The 20,922-nt window shown below is 60.0% G+C and overlaps 2 protein-coding genes across 4 annotated transcripts in view; both read left to right on the forward strand.

Moving 5' to 3' along the window:
- The window catches only part of LOC105479612 (acyl-CoA thioesterase 7), a 134,530-nt gene extending 133,080 nt beyond the window's left edge, over positions 1–1,450 (forward strand). For all 3 annotated transcript variants that reach the window (XM_071067355.1, XM_011737664.2, XM_011737681.3), the window contains exon 9: positions 1,027–1,450. In XM_071067355.1, the coding sequence (XP_070923456.1) occupies positions 1,027–1,125 (99 nt within the window). In that variant the 3' untranslated portion in view covers positions 1,126–1,450. The remainder of the gene's footprint in view (positions 1–1,026) is intronic.
- A 3,163-nt stretch (positions 1,451–4,613) lies between these two features.
- LOC105479624 (G protein-coupled receptor 153) lies at positions 4,614–19,403 on the forward strand. Its single transcript, XM_071067330.1, has 6 exons — positions 4,614–4,883; positions 11,459–11,922; positions 12,327–12,756; positions 15,260–15,452; positions 16,151–16,335; positions 16,772–19,403. Exons 2-6 carry the CDS (start codon positions 11,567–11,569, stop codon positions 17,435–17,437), a joined length of 1,830 nt encoding a protein of 609 aa, XP_070923431.1. The 5' UTR covers positions 4,614–4,883; positions 11,459–11,566; the 3' UTR covers positions 17,438–19,403.
- Positions 19,404–20,922: the final 1,519 nt, after the last annotated feature.

Genomic DNA, 20,922 nt, shown 5'->3' on the forward strand with positions numbered 1-20,922 from the left:
TGGCTGAAATGAAGGGCAACTGCCCCATCTCTGTGGCTTTCAGACACCCTCAAAATGTCGCGATGAAATGTCCCAGAGGAATTAGCACAGCTCATGAAACTCGACTTCTCAGCCAGGGTGGGGCCAGTCAGAACATGGCGTTGAGACACATGGGACCTCAGAAGTGACCACCTAATACCCCAGGGGTGGCACCTGCCCAGGGGCCACAAGACTTAGAGTGAAAGGGGGTGCCGTTCGTAATCGCAGCCGGTCAGCAGGCACGAACCAGGACTGTCCTGGGCAGAACCCAGTCTTTGGCCAAATCCCACCTGTTCAGTTGGCTCTGCCCCCAGAGCAATGAGATGGGGTCCCTGGGGTCCAAGGTGCCGCCTCCTGAGTGCACGGTCCAGAGCATGGTGACAGGGCTCCCTCCCCACAAAGCAGACCTATTGCTCCCAGTACGGGCTGGGGCCTTCTCAAGGCCACAGGCAGCACAGCGTCTGCCCACTTCTCTTTGGGGCAATGACCGTGTGCAGCTGGCTTTCCCCGCTTCTCTCTGGGGCAGTGGCCATGTGCAGCTGCTTTTCCCTGGGAGTGCAGCGAATACGGGGTCCTCTTCCTTTCCACTTATGTTCAGCTCCCGTGTTTCATTACCAAGTGCATTTTCCACCAAAGTCCAGTAGCAAACAGGCCCTGGGCTTGGAGTTCACCTGCTGTGAAAGGTGGGGTGAGGGTGTCACAGGGCTCAGCAGGTCCACTGACTGCTTCTGACCCGCCATGACCTTAGTGTCCCCGCCGTGGAGCTCTGCCACCCCTAGCTCCTGTGACCCTCAAAGCATCTCGGCTGAGCATATTCAGCCCAGTCAGTGGGCCCATCAGCAAGGTGGGACATGAGCCCCATGCCTGGTACCTGGCAGTCCCAGGAGGCCAGTGGAGCCGAGGCGTGGTACTCTGCACCCACCAGGGCTGGGGCCCCAGGTGAGGTCACAAGGCCACGGCACTGGTTCTTCAGTGACCCTAACCTGCCTGTTTCTGTGTGGTCCACAGCCCGAGACCGAGGACGAGAAGAAGCGCTTTGAGGAAGGCAAAGGGCGGTACCTGCAGATGAAGGCGAAGCGACAGGGCCACACGGAGCCTCAGCCCTAGACTCCCTCCTCCTGCCGCTGGGGCCTCGAGTAGCCATGGCAACGGGCCCAGTGTCCACTCACTTAGAAGTTCCCCCCTTGGCCAAAAACCCGATTCACATTGAGAGCTGGTATTGTCTGAAGTTTTCGTATCACAGTGTTAACCTGTACTCTCTCCTGCAAACCAACACACCAAAGCTTTATTTATATCATTCCAGTGTCAATGCTACACAGTGTTGGCCCGAGCGCCGGGAGGCATTCCGCAGAAACCCTTGGGAATGCTTCCGAGCACGCTGTAGGGTGTGGGAAGAACCCAGCACCACTAATAAAGCTGCTGCTTGGCTGGACCCACGCGTCCTGGGTAGTCATTTGTCTTGGGGGGCTGCTTTCCCAGGGGGTGTGGGATGTGGGGGCTCCCACGGACAGTCTCAGCCCTCCCAGCACCGGTGTGTGCCCTAGAACCTCAGGCACAGCCACACCAACTGGTGTCCAGCTGGTGACTCGCTGGCTATGAATGCCCATTTCCCATGGGGCCCTGGTTTGGTGTCCTGGCCCCAGATACCCCAGCTCCCTGGACCTCACAGGCAGCCCTGATGCTGGGAGGATGTGGGCTCAGGGCCACACTGCCTGGTGGGAGTGCCAGCACCCCACAACCCCACTGGCTTGCAGAGGATGCCGGCTCTGAGCCTGTGTGGCTTTCCTATGAACAGGGTGGGGCTGCTTGGAAAGACTCAGAGGTGATGGTGTGGGAAGAGCCGAATGTGGCCTGGCTCAGCATGTGGGAGCCCCAACCTGACCCAGCCTCTTGCTAGAAACTGCCCAGACACCCCAACGTCCTGTGTGAAGGAGCCCCCCAGCTGGCACCAGGACCCTGTGCCTGACGTGGAAACTCCCCTAGCCACTCAGGCAGGAGGCTGCCGGGATGGCTTATAGGGCAGGGGTCTGAGGGACAGCACGAATATGTGTCAGTGCCATCGGTGTGAAGCTGTGGGCATACGTGTCACTGACATATCTATGCATGTGTGTGTGCATCTGTCTCTGCATATCTGTGAGCACGTGTGTGGTGAGGGTATCAGTGCAGCACGGTTTATCTGTGCATCTGGCCCTGCCAAGGCCACTACAGGGGCCAGGACCCCACCTGCATCCACTGCTGAAAAGGAGGCTCCAACCAAGCATGCCCAGAGGTGGCATCTGGGAGAATGTTCCCGACTCAGTCTGTCCCTGAAGCCCCAACATCTGTCCTGCCGCCTGGAGAAGACCGGCCCGTCAACAGCTGCAGTCTCGCACAAGGCTCCCTCTGGCCCCTGGAGAGTGAGGACTTGGCTCCAGATGTGCAGAAACACCAGCCAAGAGCTTGGGAATCTGTCCCAGGCCCCAGTCACGGCTGACGGGCTTATTTCCTGTCTGGGAGGGGGTTGGGGGTGGGAGGGACAAGCTCAGCCACATGAAGCTTCTGCCACCCCACCCTGCCCCTTGGCCCCCTGGGGCTGGCCTCAGCCAGCCTCGGCCCCCAGCTCCACCCATGACCCATGCCAGAATGGTGCCCTGGGTTCAGAGCGATGAGGAGGCCACCCTTCCCAGCAAGCAGAAGGCCCAGGGCTGGCCACAGTGGGGCCTGAGCCCAGGGGCTCACTGAGGGGACCAGGTCCTCAAAGCACCCACATCCTTCACTTGAAGGTGGGCCCCACATCAGACTCCCTAGTTCAGTCCTGGCTTAGCCACTCATCCGTGTGGCTTTGGGCAAACCAGGCACCTAAAAACCGCCTCCCAGGGGCACCCAGCCCTTTGCAACAGATCTCAGCACAGCACAAAATAAGCCCAGGGCCCCAGGGCAGCCATCAGAGGCCATCTCCCACCTGCCCCAGAGACAGCTGAGGCCGGGCAGAGGCACTGGTGCAGGCAGTGGGTCAGCTGGGCTGGCTGAGGGGAGCCAGGCCCAGACAGAGGCATGGCTCTCCATAGCCGTGTGTGCAATCTTAACTCTGGTGTTTCTAAGTGGCATGGCTCTCGGTGGCCATAATTAAGTGTGGCGTTTCTACCGTTTCAGCCCGAGTCACAGGCGAGACATTTAGAAACACCACCCTTGATTACAGCTGCCCTGTGCCAGCCTCCCACTGCTGGTGGCCTATTTATAACCAGGGCCACCTGGAGGGGGAGCCAACCTGTCCACAGAGGGCTCACTGGGGGCACTGAGGGCCCTGGCTGTCCCAGAAACCCAGGAGTATAGGTGTGCATGGCCCCGGGTTCCTCCTTGCCCAACCCCACAGTTATTGTGGGGCCTTTCTCTACAAACACTTCTTTTGTCTCATGGGACAGACCCTGAGGCCCATCCTGGGCCCCCTAAAAGCTGTTCAGGGACCTGGGGTATGGGGACAGTTTAGGCAGGTGCAGGCTGTGGAGCAGCTCTGGCCGGACTGGGCAAGCTCCAAGCATCTGTTTTGGCTGCAATCGGTTTGGGTCTCCTGGTCAGGTGCCCACTTTCCTCCAGACACAGGGGCGTCTAGTCACGGATGTGTCCCAGAGGCATGGAAGGACACTATGCCAGGCAGCCCCGGAGGCCTTGTGCCCATTGTGTGTGTGGTCAGGGGCTTTCTATAAGAGACAGGCACGATCCTCAGGAGGCGTCTCAGGGCTCCCATCAAGGAGCAGAAACGGTTCCCCCTGCATGGGGCCAGCTGAGGCTGTCAGTCTATGGGAGACAGCCTGTGCTCTATGAGGAGTGGTGATGGCATGAGGGCTTGGGAGGGAGGGGCGGAGGGGCGGGAAGGACGGGAGGAGAGGAGACGGAGAAGGGTTCAGGCGCTGGGCTGCAGACACTGGCCTCTCCCGGCTGGGCGGTGGTGCTCAGAGTTTCAGAACATTTCTGAGCCTGTAGGGGTGGCGGGGACCACTCGGCAGCCCGGTGGCCCATCCACTTTATTCCCTCAATGGACCCCCCAGGTCCAGGGAGCAGCGTGAATCCGTAACTGGCCCAACCTTGCCCCTCGCTGCCCCTGATCCAGACTGATTCCCAGTTCCTAGAAGCCGCTGGCCGTTGGTCCCGTGTCCTCTCCACGCCCCGCCCCGATTGTTCATCTTAGATGCGGCTTCCTCCGAGAAGGCCTCCCTGAGCCCCAGCCCTGGCCCCAGGTTCTCAGTGTCCATTTCTGCCCCAGCTCCCTCTGGCCCGCGGACCCCCAGAGCTCCGGGCCTGGGTCTTGCCCCGGCGTCTAAAGGCGGCGTCGGGAGTGTGCACCGAGCCGAGCTGGGAGCCAGCGGCGCCGCGCTGTCAGGAGGCGCCACCGGCCCAGGGCGGCTCGGCCCGGCCGCGGACGGACGCGGGGGCACGGCTGGGCTGCGGACGGGCAGACGGATGGACGGACGGACGGACGGACCGACGGACTGACTGACAGACCGACAGACGGCCGCGGATGCCGCGCCTCGGAGCGGGCGGGGGCGGGGCGGGCCGAGGGGCGGCGCGGAGGCCCCGCCGGAGACATGCGCCCTGCTCCGCCCCCCGCCCCCCGCCCCCGGCCGCCCGGCGCAGCAGCGGAGCGGCGGGAGCGGAGCGCGGCGGCGGCGGAGGCGCCCAGGGGAGGGAGGGGCGGCGGAGCCGAGCCCACCGAGCGGAGCGCGCCGGCCGCCGGTGGTCGCCGCCAGCATGCCCCGGCCCACGGGCCGCTCCGCCGCCAGCCACCCCCGCGGCCCTCGGCGGCCCGCGCTCGGCCCAAAGGCGCGGGAACCGCAGCCGGAGCCGGAGGCGGGAGCAGCGAGCGGGAGCCCCGGACGCCCGAATGCAGGGTGAGCGCCGCCGCCCTGGCCCCTGGGGGCGGACGGGCCGGAGGACCCCGGGGGGAGGACACGGCGGGAAAGGAGGGGGCTTTCCGCGCTCTCTTGGTCGCGGGGTCCGTACGAGGGGCCACGAGCGACGCTTAGCGCTGGCATCCCCCCAACTTGGGGACCTTCAGGGTAACTTCCCCGGGGCCAGCCTCTCCCTCCGTCCCCTTGCATCGGGACCTGGCAACGCCGTCCCTGGGGGCTCTCAGGGGACGGGGGCGGGGCGGTCTGGAGATCCCGAGCCCGCCCCTGCTCAGCGCAACCCGGAGGGGTCCGGAGGCCGCAGTCCCGCCAGGTTTCCCAGGCAGCCGCTTGGACGCGCCCTCGGCGTGGGGCAGGACTTGGGGGACCCACTGGGGACCAGTACGCGAGAGCACCGAGTCGAAGCAGGGGTTGCACGAGCCGTGGGGGGATTGGAACCCCGGGGGGTTGGGACTGTAGGGGCGGGGACTGGGGGGGGCGTGCCGGAGATGTCCAGGTCTCGCGGTGCGCGTCCCTCCCTGGGCAACGGCCAGGCCGGACCCCGTGGAACAGATCGGCTGCAGCGCGGGCGGAGACCAGCGTGGGGGCGGAAGCCGGGGCGCAGCCAGAGCCCGGGGAATTCTTTCAAGTTCTGGGTTCTCTTTGTTGCGCAATGGGGCCTCGCGGCCGCGCGGCCTCATTGGCCCAGAGCCGTGACGTCACGCCCCGGCCACGCCCGCGGGTCTTGCAGAGGGAGGCCGGGTGGGTCCCAGGCTGGCCGCACCTGCAGTTGTCCCTGCAGTAGGCGGGGAGGTTGGAAGCCAGGTCCTGAGATGCTGCGGGATGCTTTAAGTGCCCTGCAGGAGAAACTTCCCAGCAGGAAACAGTGCCATCTTGGGTCCCGTCGGCACTGTGGGGATCCCAGCCTGGGGTCTGGCCCTAGTGGCCGCTCCATTCTATGATGAATGAACAGAAAGGGTGCAATCCGTGGGTCTGTGGTCACTGTCTCAGAGCCAGACGGACACTTTGTTCCCACACAACCAGTCCTCTGTCACTCTGCACTTGGAACCCGGTGTCCACGCCCCGCCCCCCAGGACATTCCTCTCCCATGCCAGGACTACAGCACCCAGGAGTGCCTGTCCCCAAACCCAGCCCTGACACTATCCCCTCCGTGTTGCCCTGAGCTTCTGCCTGAAGTATTCCCGTCTGCAGTGTGGGAACAGTGAGACCTGCCCTGCAGACCTGAGGTTCAGAAAGAACTCAGCTCTAGGGACAACAACAACAACAACAACAACAACAAAATGCCCTTTTCCCCAACAGTTTAGGGTTTGAGAGGCCAGGACTTTGGTGTCAGGCAAGTGGAGTTTGGATCCTGGCTCAGGCATGTGCTGGCCAGGGCAAACGGCTTCACCTCTCCCTGCTTCTGCTGGACAAGCTTTACAGTGGGGAAGAATTTTGGGGACACTCACTGGAGGAGCATGCCCGTTTACAAGAGGATGCACGTGCCCCTGCCCACAGACCTAGAACCTTTTTTTTTTCTTTTTAAGACAGGGTCTCACTCTGTCACTCAGGCGAGTACAGTGGCACAATCATGGCTCACTGTATCCTTGACCTCCCCAGGCTCAGGTGATCCTCGCACCTCAGTCTCCCAAGTAGCTGGGACTATAGGCTCACACCACCACGCCTGGCCAATTTTTTATTTTTTGTACAGACAGGTTTTCACCATGTTGCCCAGGCTGGTCTCGAACTCCTGGGCTCAAGCCATCCACTCACCTTGGCCTCCCAGAGTGCTAGGATTACAGGCATGAGCCACGAGCCACGGCACCCGGCCTTCAGACCTAGAGCCTTTCCCGGCAGTAAGGCACCATTAGGCTAGACGAGAGGAAGAACTGGCACCGTGAAGGGCTGGGCTGGTTGCAGCCTATGGCTCCTTCCTCACCACCCTGCACCAGTAATCAACACGTGGACAGGGTGGGCTGGGCTAGACAGAGCCTATTGGGCATCTGAGGGAAGGCCTCCCAGTCTCACAGCCGAGGCGGCCCTGGGCAAGTAGAAATAGATGTTGACTTGATAAGTGCATGCTGAGTCCAGTTTCCTATTTGATAGCATAAAGACCACTGGTGTCTGCAGCCCTCTCGCCCACAGCGATTACTCACACTCTGCTCTGAACCCCCAAAAGGCTGCCAGGCACCCCAAAGGCTGGAGGTGGCCCAGTGCTCCCCTCACTCCTGAGGCTAGTCTGCCCCAGGTCCTGGTCCCAGTGAATATGTATCTGCCCGCAGGTCTGAGGCTCCCCAGCACCTCCAAGCTCAGTGTCTTGACCCATAAGAGACAGCACAAGGCTGGGTGCTCACGCCTGTAATCCCAGCACTTTGAGAGGCCCAGGCAGGCGAATCACCTGAGGTTGGGAGTTCAAGACCAGCCTGACCAACATGGAGAAACCCCATTTCTACTAAAAATACAAAATTAACTGGGCGAGGTGGTGCATGCCTGTAATCCTAATACTTTGGGAGGCCGAGGCGGGTGGATCACAAGGTCAGGAGTATGAGACCAGCCTGGCCAGCATGATGAAACCCCGTTTCTACTAAAAATACAAAAATTAGCTGGGCGTGGTGGCACGTGCCTATAACCCCATCTATCCAGGAGGCTGAGGCAGGAGAATCGCTTGAACCAGGGAGTCAGAAGTTGCAGTGAGCCGAGATCATGCCACTGCACTCCAGCCTGGCAACAGACCAAGACTCTATCTCAAAAAAAAAAAAAAAAAAAAAGCACAGTTCAGTGAGCTGGGAGGGCTTTAAGAGAGACATTTATTTAGATGGGGAGGCTTTGCTGAGTGCTTACTATGTGCCTGTCTGCATTCTAAACACTTTCCCTGGCATAGTGCAGTAACTACCCACAACGTTTTTCAAGGTAAGTATTATGTCCAGTTTACAGAGGAGAAAACTCAGGCACAAAGGAGTCACACAACTCACTGGGAAGCTGGTTTTGGGGCCCTGCAGCCTCAGTGGAGTCCACGCTCTTTCTCGCATACCATGTGGCCTCTACGCTGCACTCAGGGCGGTTTACTAGACACGGGAGGGGCTGGTAGAGTCCAAGGGACCACCCTGCCTCCCACGCTGGGTCTGGGATGGGGAAGAGGAGGCTACTGTGCAAGCAGAAATCTAATAAACATTTGGGAAGGAATTTCCCTGGCTACAGCATTCCCCCCTACCCAGGAGGCCAGCGAAGGAGCCCCAATGTCGCCCAGACTAGGCTCCTTCCACAGGTCAGGGGTCTGGGCAGGTCCAGGGCAGGGGCACCAAGATGAATGAGACACATTCCTTGGGGCCTCAGAAGGTCCAGGGGAAGTCGGGCCACAGACAGACCAAAAGAACTCTGGACAAGAGGCTGGGCACCGTGGCTCATGCCTGTAATCCCAGCATTTTGGGAGGCCGAAGCAGGTGGATCACCTGAGGTCACAAGTTCGAGACCAGACTGGCCAACATGATGAAACCTCATCTCTACTAAAAATACAAAAAATTAGCAGGGTGTGGTGGCGGGCGCCTGTAATCCCAGCTACTTGGAAGGCTGAGGCAGGAAAATAGTTTGAACCCAGGAGGCGGAGGTTGCAGTGAGCCGAGATCCACCCTGGGTAACGAGTAAAACTCCATCTCAAAAAACAAAAGAAAGAACTCTGGACAAGACAAGCAGGAGGCCTGCCAGCTGGTGGCTGGGACATCGCTGCCTTCCCTGCCCGAGAGCCAGGGGCCTTGGCTAAGGCAACAGTGGCCCCCCACCTTGAGCTGAAGATACTTCCTCTCTGGGGGGCATGGGGCGTGTCTGGTGCTGTCGATGCCCATGAGGACCGGAGCATGAGAAAGAGAGCAAATGAGGCTAAATGGGCCCTGGGTGAGAAGGGCCAGTTAAGTGTGATCAGAGCACAAAGTAGGCCTTCACTTGGCACTTGGCTTCTCCCACATTGCCTGCCTGGGCTGCAGCCAGAGGGCTGCCAGGCTGGGAAGGGTGAGGGAGGGACTCACTGCCCAGCCCCCTGGCAGGATGGGTGCTTCCCTGCTCCCTGCCACGTGCCTGCTGCCCAGCATCCTGTGTCCCCGACTCACATGGAAAGGCCATCGGCACTTCCTCTGACTTCAGAGTCAAGCTCTGGTCTGGTTTACGGGCTGTCTCCAGGCCCTTGCTGCCCAAGCCAACCAGAGCATGAGACTAGCCACCACCCCAGAGCACCCACTGTGTGCCAGACCTGGGCCCAGGGCTACAGAGATGTGGCTGCAGTCCACCTCAGCCTCCTCATAGAAGAAGCACTGAAGTCCCTTAGAGGAGAAGGTACAGTGACCTTGCCCCAGCCATACCACTGCTGTGTGGGGGCTTTAACCCCCGCCCGGGGTCTGGCTATGGAAGGCCAGCTGGGGGCTGACATAGCAGACTGCCTGCCCCCTCTCAGGGTGGTCAGGAAAGTGGTGACCAGCTCCCTTCCCCAACAGGTCACTTGGGGAACAGGAGAGGGAAATGGAGGTTCAGGGGGCATGGTCCTCCTGGACATGTCCTCATGTGGCCTGATGAAGTGGAATGAAGGCAAGCGCGGCAGAGGTGTCCACTGTGGGGGGCTCTGGCATAGGCTGTGTGAGGATTCTGGAACATTTGATGACAAGAGGACTTGTTCTGGGATAGTGCCAGGGCATGCACAGGGCAAGAGTGCCCATCTGGACCCACCATGGCTGGTTCCCTGAGGATTCAGGTAACCTGGAAGGAAACCCAGATATTGAGCTTTGACCAGGAGTGGATGGAAATGAAGGAATACACACTTACTGGGCACCCCCGTATACAGCCCCTGGGTGTCAGGGACATGGGCAGGAGGGTCCTCCCCGGGGGTGGAGAGGAGGGTGCAGCCTGATGTAAGCCAGGGCCAGATAGGTCATGGTGCGCCAGGGCCTTCCCTGCCTTAGGGCATTTGTGCTGCTGTAACACAGTGCTTAAGACCCAGTAACTCATGACGAACAGATTTATGTCTCGCCAGGTGTGGGAGCACTCACCCTGTAATCCCAGCTACTCAGGGAGCACTCGCCCTGTAATCCCAGCTACTGAGGAAGTTTAGATGTGAGGATCGCTTGAGCTCAGGAGTTTGAGACCAGCCTGGGCAACATAGTGAGACTCTGTCTCTAAAATATAAAAATAAGGCCGGGGGCGGCGGCTCGTGCCTGTGATCCCGGCACTCTGGGAGGCTGAAGTGGGCAGGTCACTTGAGGTCAGGAGTTTGAGACCAGCCTGGGCAACATGGTTAAACTCTGTTTCTACTAAAAATACAAAAAAATTTAGCCGGGCATGGTGGTACATGCATGTAGTCCCAGCCACTCGGGAGGCTGAGGCACAAGGATGGCTTGAACCCGGGAGGTGAAGGTTGCAGGGGCTGAGGTGGTGCCAGTGCACTCCAGCCTGGGTGACAGAGCAAGACTCAGAAAGAAAGAGAGAGAGAGAGAGAGAGAGAGAGAGAGAAAGGGAAAGAAGGGAAGGAAAGGAAGGAAAGGAAAGGAAGGAAAAGATACACATATATATATATAAATGTTTTTTTCAAAAAAGAAAAGCTGAGAAATCCAAAATCAAGGTGCTGGCAGGTTTGGTGTCTGGCAAGTCCTGGTCTATGCTTCAAAGATGGTGCCTTGCATGCTGTGTCCTTTGGAGAGGAGCAGCACTGTTGCTCAGGTGGCAGAAGAGAGAAAGCTCCCTGAGAGAGAACTCACTCCCAGAAGCCGTTTTGTAAACACATTAAACCCACCCATGGCCTAATCACCTCTTAAATGTTTCATGGCCAGGCACTGTGGCTCACACCTGTAATCCCAACACTTTGGGAGGCCAAGGTGGGAGGACTGCTTGAGGCCGGGAGTCTGAGACCAACCTGGGCAACAGAGCAAGACCCCATCTCTACAAAAAAAGTTAAACTAGCCAGGCAGGGCATGGGGCTAACCCCTATAATCTCAGCACTTTGGGAAGCCAAGGCAGGTGGATCATGAGGTCAGGAGTTCAAGACCAGCCTGACCAACATGGTGAAACCCTGTCTCTACTAAAAATACAAAAATTAGCCGGGCGTGGTGGTGCATGCCTGTAATCCCAGCTACTCAGGAGGCTGAGGCTGGAGAATTGCTTGAACCCGGGAGGTGAAGGTTGTAGTGAGCCAAGATCATGCCATTGCACTCCAGCCTGGGTGACAGAGCAAGATTCCGTTTCAAAAAAAAAAAGTAGCCAGGCATGGCAGTGTACCCCTGTAGTCCCAGCTACTCGGAAGGCTGAGTGGGGAGGATCACCTGAGCCCAGGAGTTCCGTGCCACAGTGAGCTATGATCTCACCACTGCACTCCAGCCTGGGTGATAGAGCAAGACCTAATTTCTAAAAAAATAGTCTTACCTCTTAATACTATTAGAATGGCAATTAAATCTCAACACAAGTTTTAATTAAATTTCAATATGAGTTTTGCAGGGGACATTCAAAGTGTAGTGCTCACCATCATCTCCCATCCCAAGTACCCAAGGGCTACAATGCTGTCGCCAGAGCAGAAGTCACTGAGTGCCCATTGCCACCCCCTACAGATGCTCGTGGTCCCAGCATCCCTGAGCCGCCAGGAGTGAGGGCTGCTGCTCCCTGAGACCTGGCTCCAAGGAGGATGCCACAGCTGCCTGTCAGCTCCGGTCTGCACCATGAGTGATGAGCGGCGGCTGCCTGGCAGTGCAGTGGGCTGGCTGGCATGTGGGGGCCTCTCCCTGGTGGCCAATGCCTGGGGCATCCTCAGCGTTGGCGCCAAGCAGAAGAAGTGGAAGCCCCTGGAGTTCCTGCTATGTATGCTTGCGGCCACCCACATGCTCAACATGGCTGTGCCCATTGCCACCTACTCCGTGGTGCAGCTGCGGCGGCAGCGCCCCGACTTCGAGTGGAATGAGGGTCTCTGCAAGGTCTTCGTGTCCACCTTCTACACCCTCACCCTGGCCACCTGTTTCTCTGTCACTTCCCTCTCCTACCACCGCATGTGGATGGTCTGCTGGCCCGTCAACTACCGGTGAGCACGTGAAGCTCTGGGGTTCTTGGGGTTCCATGCAGGCATGAAAACAAAGACATGTCTGGTGTGCCCATGTGCACATAGGAGTGGCCACACCTGTGGCATGCTGGGAGGGCAGGCAGGCTCAGGAGGGGCCGCTGTAAGCTGCTGGGGGCACACACGTAGCTTTGCATGGGTAGACACAAGCAGCCAATACGGAATGCTTGGAAGAGGGACGTGTGACAATGTTCATAGTGTCTCCTATGCAAGGAACAAGGCCCCACCACACTGGCTGTGCCATGACTATGATGTACTGGGGGGTGTGGGGTGCCTGGGTGGTGAGGATCCCCTACATGTCCCCAGAGGCCTGGGGAGGCCCCTGTGGGTGACGCCAGATCCCTCTGTTCCACCCTGCCCCATGCCAGGCTAAGCAATGCCAAGAAGCAGGCGGTGCACACAGTCATGGGTATCTGGATGGTGTCCTTCATCCTGTCGGCCCTGCCTGCCGTTGGCTGGCACGACACCAGCGAGCGCTTCTACACCCATGGCTGCCGCTTCATTGTGGCTGAGATCGGCCTGGGCTTCGGCGTCTGCTTCCTGCTGCTGGTGGGCGGCAGCGTGACCATGGGCGTGGTCTGCACAGCCATCGCCCTCTTCCAGACGCTGGCCGTGCAGGTGGGGCGCCGGGCTGACCGCCGCGCCTTCACTGTGCCCACCATCGTGGTGGAGGATGCGCAGGGCAAGCGGCGCTCCTCCATCGATGGCTCAGAGCCCGCCAAAACCTCTCTGCAGATCACGGGCCTCGTGACCACCATAGTCTTCATCTACGACTGCCTCATGGGCTTCCCTGTGCTGGTGGGTGACAGCGTCGGGCAAGGGAGCCTGTCTCTGGGACAGCCCTGGGACTGCTTATACTCCAGGCATCAGGTGGTTGAGTCCTCAGACCCAATCCTTTGAGATGGGCTTGATCATTGTCCCCATTTTCCAGATTTGGAAACCGAGGTTCAGAGAGGTGCAAAGACCTGCCTAGAGTCAGGGCAGCCTGGTGGGACTCGAGCCCACATCTGGCAACTGCAGGGCCCGGGCCTTCCTGCTACAGTGCAGAAGAGTTTGCTCCCCTCACCCAAGGCCCGTTTTTTTGTTTTTGTTTTATTTTATTTTATTCATTTACTTATTTTTTTGAGACAGAGTTTTGCTCTTGTTGCCCAGGCTGAATGTGCAGTGGTGCAATCTCAGCTCACTGTAACCTCTGCCTCTTGGGTTCAAGCGAGTCTCTTGCCTCAGCCTCCCAAGTAGCTGGGATTACAGGCACCCGCCACCACGCCTGGCTAATTTTTTTAAATTTTTTTAATTTTTAGTAGAGACGGGTTTTTACCATGTTGGTCAGGCTGGTCTCAAACTCCTGACCTCAAGTGATCCGCCCGTCTCAACCTCCCAAACTGCTGGGATTACAGGTGTGAACCACTGCATCCGGCCTCAAGGGCCATTTGATGCAGAGGTGGGATAGCATGCCCATGGGTTTCCTGGTGGATCCAGGTCCCAGGATGGACAGAAGGAGCTTTGGTGCCGTAGGTAGGTAGGGGCGCTGGATCAGGAGACAGAGCAAGGCCAGGGCGGACCTCAAATGTCTGTTGGGGAGTTGCTCTTGATACTAACTTCTGGGGAAGACCAAGGTGAGGGCTGCTGTGAGAAGGGCCTTGCCAACAAGAGTCTGAGGTCCAGAGGGGCTGCCTAGGGTCCTCTTGGTGAAGCTGGGACCAGCTTGGCCCAAAAATGAAGTCTGGACTCAGTAGCTAACCCCTCCCCACTGCAGGACTCTATGCCCGTCCCTGAAAGGTCTGCAGTGAGACAGGGAGAGGACTGGGGCAAAGACTAGCCTGATGTGTTTCATCCAAGCAGCAGGCAAGGCTGCCTCCCCTGAGTCACTGCAGGACATGAGGACACGGGCTCCAGAACAGTGACTCGGGGGGTAGAGCTTCACAGTCGGAGCCTTGATCAGGAGGCAGCCCCCACTGCCCCACCCTCAGCAGTCCTGGTTCCCCCCAGCTAAGGGTCTTCATGTGTACGGTGGGGCCTGGCGGCCCAGCCACTGTGCAGATGGAGGGCAGGGGCTTCGTGAAACAGCAGAGACCCACGAGGCACCTCGGGAGCAGAGTGGGGGCAGTGTGGGGGAGGGGCAGGCTGGGAGGGAATTGGAGCCATCCCCGCTTCTCTTAAGGACAGGGAAGAGGTTACAGCTTGTGGGGCTACTCCATGCTGCTGTTATAAAGTGTCCAGAATCGGCGGGCACGGTGGCTCAAGCCTGTAATCCCAGCACTTTGGGAGGCTGAGATGGGTGGATCACAAGGTCAGGAGATCGAGACCATCCCGGCGAACACAGTGAAACCCCGTCTCTACTAAAACTACAAAAAACTAGCCGGGCGAGGTGGCGGGCGCCTGTAGTCCCAGCTACTCGGGAGGCTGAGGCAGGAGAATGGCGTGAACCCGGGAGGCGGAGCTGCAGTGAGCTGAGATCCGGCCACTGCCCTCCAGCCTGGGCGACAGAGCAAGACTCCGTCTCAAAAAATAAAAATAAAAAAATAAAGTGTCCAGAATCTTCACCCTCTAGAGCATGGGCTGTTCTTAGCCCATTTTCCAGATGAAGACACTGAGCCCCAAAGAGGTTTAGCAGCTTTCTGAGGGTCACGTGGCCCACAAATGACAGAACGAACATCCCCACATCATCCACACTTTCACTCTTTTGTGGCAATCACTTAAGTATAGCTCTTTGGGACACAGCAATGAGGTCTCTCCTGGGAGAGGAGGAATGCAGGGTCCCTGGGCAGGGACCCAAAAGCAGGGTTAGGGCTGAGGAGGCCACTGGCTGGGAAGCGGGGGGCAGAATCTTGAATAGGCTTGAAACCTGGTTCTCTAAGCCTCAGTTTCCTCATCTCAAAGGGGGTGGCAGCCAGGCACAGTGATTCATACCTGTAATCCCAGCACTTTGGGAGGCCGAGGCAGGAGGATCGCGAGGCTGCAGTGAGCCATCATTGAGCCACTGCACTCCAGCCTGGGTGACAGAGTGAGACTCTGTCTCAAAACCAAGCGGGGAGGAGGTGGTAATCCATGCCCCACTTCTCTCCATAGGCAGCCAGGAGGGAGACAGAGCAGGGCCACCCACTGCTGCCCAGCAGCCAGGTAGCTCCCGGAGTGCAGGGCCTCCCACTGCCAAGCTCGAGCCCTTTCCTCCCGAAAGGCCCCTTCTCCTTGGCAGGTACCACCTGTCAGACCTGCCGTACACATGGGGAGACCGAGACTCGGGGAGCTTGTGTGATGGTGGGGGGTCCTGCAGGTGCCAGGCCAAGCCCTGTGCCCACAGGTGGTGAGCTTCAGCAGCCTGCGGGCCGACGCCTCAGCGCCCTGGATGGCGCTCTGCGTGCTGTGGTGCTCCGTGGCCCAGGCCCTGCTGCTGCCTGTGTTCCTCTGGGCCTGCGACCGCTACCGGGCCGACCTCAAGGCTGTCCGGGAGAAGTGCATGGCCCTCATGGCCAATGACGAGGAGTCAAATGACGGTGAGGATGGTCTAAGAGTGACCCCGGGGAGAGTGGTGTCTGGGAGAGGTCATTGAGGTTGGCAAGAAAACGGCTGTCAGGCAACCCCCCTAAGGTGACTTCATTCTCAACCACCAGACACCCCCTGTGTCACTCCCAAAAGTACTTAAATGTCCAAGGGACCCAAGCCAGCTTCCCACAGGGCACTCTCCTATCTAGCTTGGCTGCCCTAGGTTCCAAGTAATGGGATGTTCTGGTTAACAGAGAGCAGGGTAGACATGTCTGCAAGTGCTCCAGTTGAGCTCCCAGGCTCACCCCCCAACCTCAGGGATCCCCAGCAAGCTGCCCTGGGGGCTCCTGCAGACCCAGGTCCTGTCTGGATACCATTATCAGCAATACCATGACCCTCGGCCCAGCCCTTGCTCTGTCCAGGCACTGCCAGCCCTTTGTATGTGTTATTTAGTCCTCCCAGTGTCACCTCAGGTCCCACCCCATGTCCTAGATAAGGAAGCAGTCTCAGTGAGTGAGCTCCCTGCCCTGTCTCACAGTTAAAGGGTGGCATATTTGGGATTTGAACCCAGAACCCCTCCGCTTCCCTTTTCAGCTAACCAGCCCCCACCTTGTATATGTCTGTTGGGTCAGGGGGTCCCTGAGATTCCCTCCCAGATGCTCCCAAGTTTCCATGGCCCTAAGGCTCTGCCTGCCCCACCACCCCACAGAGACCAGCCTGGAAGGTGGCATCTCCCCGGATCTGGTGTTGGAGCGCTCCCTGGACTATGGCTATGGAGGTGACTTTGTGGCCCTAGATAGGATGACCAAGTATGAGATCTCTGCCCTGGAGGGGGGCCTGCCCCAGCTCTACCCGCTGCGGCCCCTGCAGGAGGACAAGATGCAGTACCTGCAGGTGAGCACAGGGCTGGGGGAGAGGCCGCACCTGTGGGTGGCGGGGTGTCCTGACCTCCCTGAGGCCTCTCCACTCGGAGCCCATCTCACGCCTTCTGCAGTTGCAGGGGTGGCTGTCACCATCCAAGGACGTGCTGGCCAAAGGTCACACAGCCTGTGTGGGTGGGCCCCAACCGCCACCCCCATGGCCCCTGTCACCTGAATTATCTCCTGCCGGCTCAGTGTCCTCAAGGAGCGCCCTCCCCAACCAACCCCAGCTATCTGGCACAGCCCTGCGGCTCGGAGAGACTGCGCCAAACCTCACGGCTCCCAGCCAGGCTGCCCCGGCGCGCAGCCTGATCCCTAACCCATGGAAGGCCCTTCCCCGGGGTGGAGAAGGGTTTGTCCCGGTTTTCCAGGAGGGCAGCTCGGGGTAAAAGCCAGCCGCGTCCTGACAGGTCCCGCCCACGCGGCGCTTCTCCCACGACGACGCGGACGTGTGGGCCGCCGTCCCGCTGCCCGCCTTCCTGCCGCGCTGGGGCTCCGGCGAGGACCTGGCCGCCCTGGCGCACCTGATGCTGCCCGCCGGGCCTGAGCGGCGCCGCGCCAGCCTGCTGGCCTTTGCGGAGGACGCACCCCCGTCCCGCGCGCGCCGCCGCTCCGCCGAGAGCCTGCTGTCGCTGCGGCCCTCGGCCCTGGACAGCGGCCTGCGGCGAGCCTGCGACTCGCCCCCAGGCAGCCCGCGCCGCCGCCCCGGGCCCGGCCCCCGCTCCGCCTCGGCCTCTCTACTGCCCGATGCCTTCGCCCTGACCGCCTTCGAGTGCGAGCCACAGGCCCTGCGCCGCCCGCCCGGGCCCTTCCCCGCTGCACCTGCCATCCCCGACGGCACCGATCCCGGAGAGGCCCCGACGCCCCCAAGCAGCGCCCAGCGGAGCCCCGGGCCACGCCCCGCTGCGCACCCGCACGCCGGCTTTCTGCGCCCCGGCCTGAGCGCATCGTGGGGCGAGCCCGGGGGGCTGCGCACGGAGGGCGGCGGTGGCAGCACCAGCAGCTTCCTAAGCACCCCCTCCGAATCCTCGGGCTACGCCACGCTTCACTCGGACTCGCTGGGCTCTGCGTCCTAGGACCGCCGGCGCCTCCCCACGGACGCCAGTCAGGCCAGGCCGCCCTCCAGGGCCACGGCACCAAGGACGCCCGCCTCCGCCCCTCCCAGGGGTGAGGGAGCGTTGGCCTCCGCGTTTGTCTTCCGGCTCCTCTCAGCTGGCCTTGTCCCAAGGGCGACGGCTGCACCGGACGACTGCACTGGCACCGCATGTTCCTGGCTGAGTGAGGTCGGGCCTGGGGAACTGAGTGACATCCCAAGTTTGGGCTTGGGAAGTGAGTGACATGTGCACGTCCAGGTGCGCCATCACCAACCCTGGGCAACAGGACATCGCGAGCAGGGAACCTGAAACAGGGCCACTGCGGGACCGAACAAAGCCCCGCCTTGGAGAGGCTGAGCTGGAGCCACTGGACTCCCCAGGGGCTTTCCACCCACACTGCACCATAACTGCCACACCCGGGGGGGCGGGGGGGGGCGGGGGTACAGTGGATCTCTAAGCACAGGGGTCTTCAGAGCCCAAACAAGCTCTGATCAGGTCTCTCTGCTTCCGACCTGTCCTGCCTCAGTTTTCCCATCTGATGAGCAGGTGACCACGTTAACTCTCAGGGCTGTTTGAAGTCTCTTGGTCATAGGCCCTGGCCACTGAGTGGCCCAGGTGTGAGAGGTCGTCTAGGGCTCTGTGTGGCCTTTGTGGAGGTCTGTATTCAGCATGTGGCCTGGTGTGGCCCCCTAGGCCTGAGGCCTCCTACTCTCCGTGCCCCCTACCCCCTTGGAAACCCACACTCCACCCCAGCCAAGCACAACACTCTGCACCACCACCACTGGCACCTCAGCCACCTTGACCACCATTAGTGTCCCCACCCTCGTTACTCTGCAATCATTGCCTGTTCCCACCACATCAGCTCCCCCCATGGCTCCCACCATGTGTGTGGTGCAGGCAGAGAGCACGAGGGCAGCAGGGCCTGGGCTTCCGTGTCCCCACGTCCTCCCCAGCCTCACTCCCCACCCGTGTAGGCCTGGCCAGGAAGGGATCCTGGCAGGGGCTTCCAGGTTCTCAGCTGCAAGGCCTGGCTCTGGGCAGGCGTCCAACCCCTGAAGCAATGTATTTCTTTGCCTTCCCTCCTGAGCAGACCCTTTACAGGCCTGGGCATTGCCATGGGCCCTGGGTCTTCCCAGGCTAAGGAAAACCAGGAACAGCTATAACCTTGAGCTGGTGAAATAGGGCAGATGAGAAAGCTGTCTCCTCCAGACCCTACCCCTATGCAGTGGCCCCACAATATGAAAACCTGGGGTACTTTCCAAGGTCAGCATACAGCCTGCCTGTACCCAGTTCCTTCTGGCCGTCAGGTGGCCAAGCCTATCTCATCACCCTTCAGATAGGGTCCCACTCCCAGAACAAGCTGCTGGCATGGGGTGGGAGGCTGCCTAAGCCTGTCTCTGCTTCAGAGGCCCCTCCAGTCCCTGGCTGTGGGGTAACTGGGAGTATGAGCTGTGGCCACAGATGAGCAAGGCAGGGAAGTGCAATCCAACCCTGGCCGCGGGAGGGGCCATCTCTGGCCAATGCTGCTGTGCCTTCAAGGACTGACAAGTTACGTAGGGGCAGAGGTCACCAGCTAGCCATTGTCTCCTCCATCTGGGGGCCGTCTGTCCACTTGTCACCTTAGGTTTTCACTCATTTGTCACCTTGGGGTTTTACTCTGTATGTTTCATATCCAACGGCAATACAGGGGGACAGAGTCCCCTAAATCACTCCAGTCCTGCGGTTTTTACAAAAATAAAGGGGGGGACCCTGGGCCTGGAGTTCTCTCCCAAACTTTGTCCGGCCTCCAGGCCTGTTCGCTGCGTTTCTAAGGAACTTGACCCTGGCCTCACTGGGGAGGGAGTTGTCTTCATAGCACACCCAGAGCCAGGGATCCCTTTGTAGTTTTTTGACAACTGAGCATTTCTCTTCTGTACAGGACCCAATAAAAACTTCCTTATGATTTGCACCTGGCATTCCAAGGCTGGTTTCATGGAAAACCCTTCTACAAGCTCACAGCGGGGCTGGTCAGCTGCCCCTTAATGTCTTCCTCTGGAACCTGAGTTCTGGTAGTGCGCCATTTTTGGGGGGTTGGACTTGCCCTCTGTCTTCAGACAAATGCTGCAGTCCCACCAGCGAGTGAGGAGTGAGATGGTCCTGGAGTAACAACAGGATAAAGCAGTGGGGTGGGCTCTACAGCCCACCAGTGGAGGAAAGGCCCTGTTAGCCCAGGTGGCAACCCCTGCCCCAGGGTTGGCACCTGGGGCTGCTAGTCACCGTGAGCTTGACTGAAGAGAGTGAACAGGTCAGGGCAATAGGAGCTGGGCCTAAGCCACTTGGGACTTGTTGAGCCCCTGTCCCCGCGCGGCCCTCCTGGAATTTGGAGGAAGGACTTTTGGGTCTGCAGTGCAACACCGCCACCTGGTGGACTGCAGAGGGATTTGTCCTGGCCTCCACTCCACCCCACACCGCAGGAAGCACAGACCCGAGAGGCCAACCTGGACCGCGACAGCCGGGAGCCCCACCCTCGCCCCAACTCCAGCGAGCCCACTAGGTGCGACTGTGGAGCCGGGCTTTTGAAGGACCTTGAGTCCTTCACGCGTTTGGATCAGGACGGGTTTAGTGCCCTGCAGGCCAGGGCAGTCCAAAAAGAGAAGAGCTTCTATAGAAAGTTCATATTTGTGGTTCCAAAACATGCACCTAAGTAGGCATCGCAGGGGTGGGACACATTAGACCTCTGATGTCCTCTTGATGCCCACTTCACAGATTCGCGCTGGCTTTATTCTGAATTACAAGCTGTGGGGAGGAGGTGCCAGGATCTCTGACCCCACAACCCCAGCTCCCCCTCGGTGGCCCGGGATCCTGGGCCAGAAGCCCAGGGGAAGAAAATCTGACCTGAGAACCTCCCACCACCGAAGTCCGTGCGCAGCAGTGACCTCGTTATGAACCAATAAAGTGGCGCAGCGCGCTCCGAGAGCCGTCCAGAGTGTGAATTCTCCGGCAGCCCTAGGGATCTGGAGCTGCGGGGGTCTACGGGGTCCGGGCCTGGAATGTGGGCCAGGGTCTTTGTCGAGCGAAAGGCGTTCCCCTCTCCCACGAGAGGCACCGGGTTCACTTTTGCAGCCCTCAAGCTGGTGCCACCAAGCAATGGGTCCCTTCTAGGAACCGCGTGGGCGGGGCGTCCGGGTGAGGCGGTGCATCTTAGGGGCGGGGCTTCTGAGAAGGGCAGGCCTCGGGGAATGCGCCGGCCGGGTGGGCAGCGCTGCTTGCGGAGGAGGTCTTTGGAAGCCAAGAGGGTCCCAGGTTAGGGGAGGCTGGGGGCCCCTCGCCGGCGGGGCGGGGCCAAGCGCGCTTTGTACCGGTGGGAACCGGGCGCCCGCGGTCCGCTGAATGGGCCGGGGCGGGGCAGCAATTCTCCTCGCTGCGAGGGGTCAGCTCTGCGCTGCTGCCAACTGAGACATTCCCACCGCTGCGCGGCAGCCGGGCGG

This window comes from Macaca nemestrina, chromosome 1 (assembly GCF_043159975.1).
Source record: "Macaca nemestrina isolate mMacNem1 chromosome 1, mMacNem.hap1, whole genome shotgun sequence".
NCBI lineage: Eukaryota > Metazoa > Chordata > Mammalia > Primates > Cercopithecidae > Macaca > Macaca nemestrina.

Bases quoted from the DNA above. Each gene is read 5' to 3' on its own strand.
- LOC105479624 (XM_071067330.1), top strand. From the start codon at position 11,567: ATGAGTGATGAGCGGCGGCTGCCTGGCAGTGCAGTGGGCTGGCTGGCA. The intron at 11,923-12,326 runs GTGAGCACGTGA...GCCCCATGCCAG, and splicing joins TGCTGGCCCGTCAACTACCG to GCTAAGCAATGCCAAGAAGC. The intron at 16,336-16,771 runs GTGAGCACAGGG...GCGTCCTGACAG, and splicing joins ACAAGATGCAGTACCTGCAG to GTCCCGCCCACGCGGCGCTT.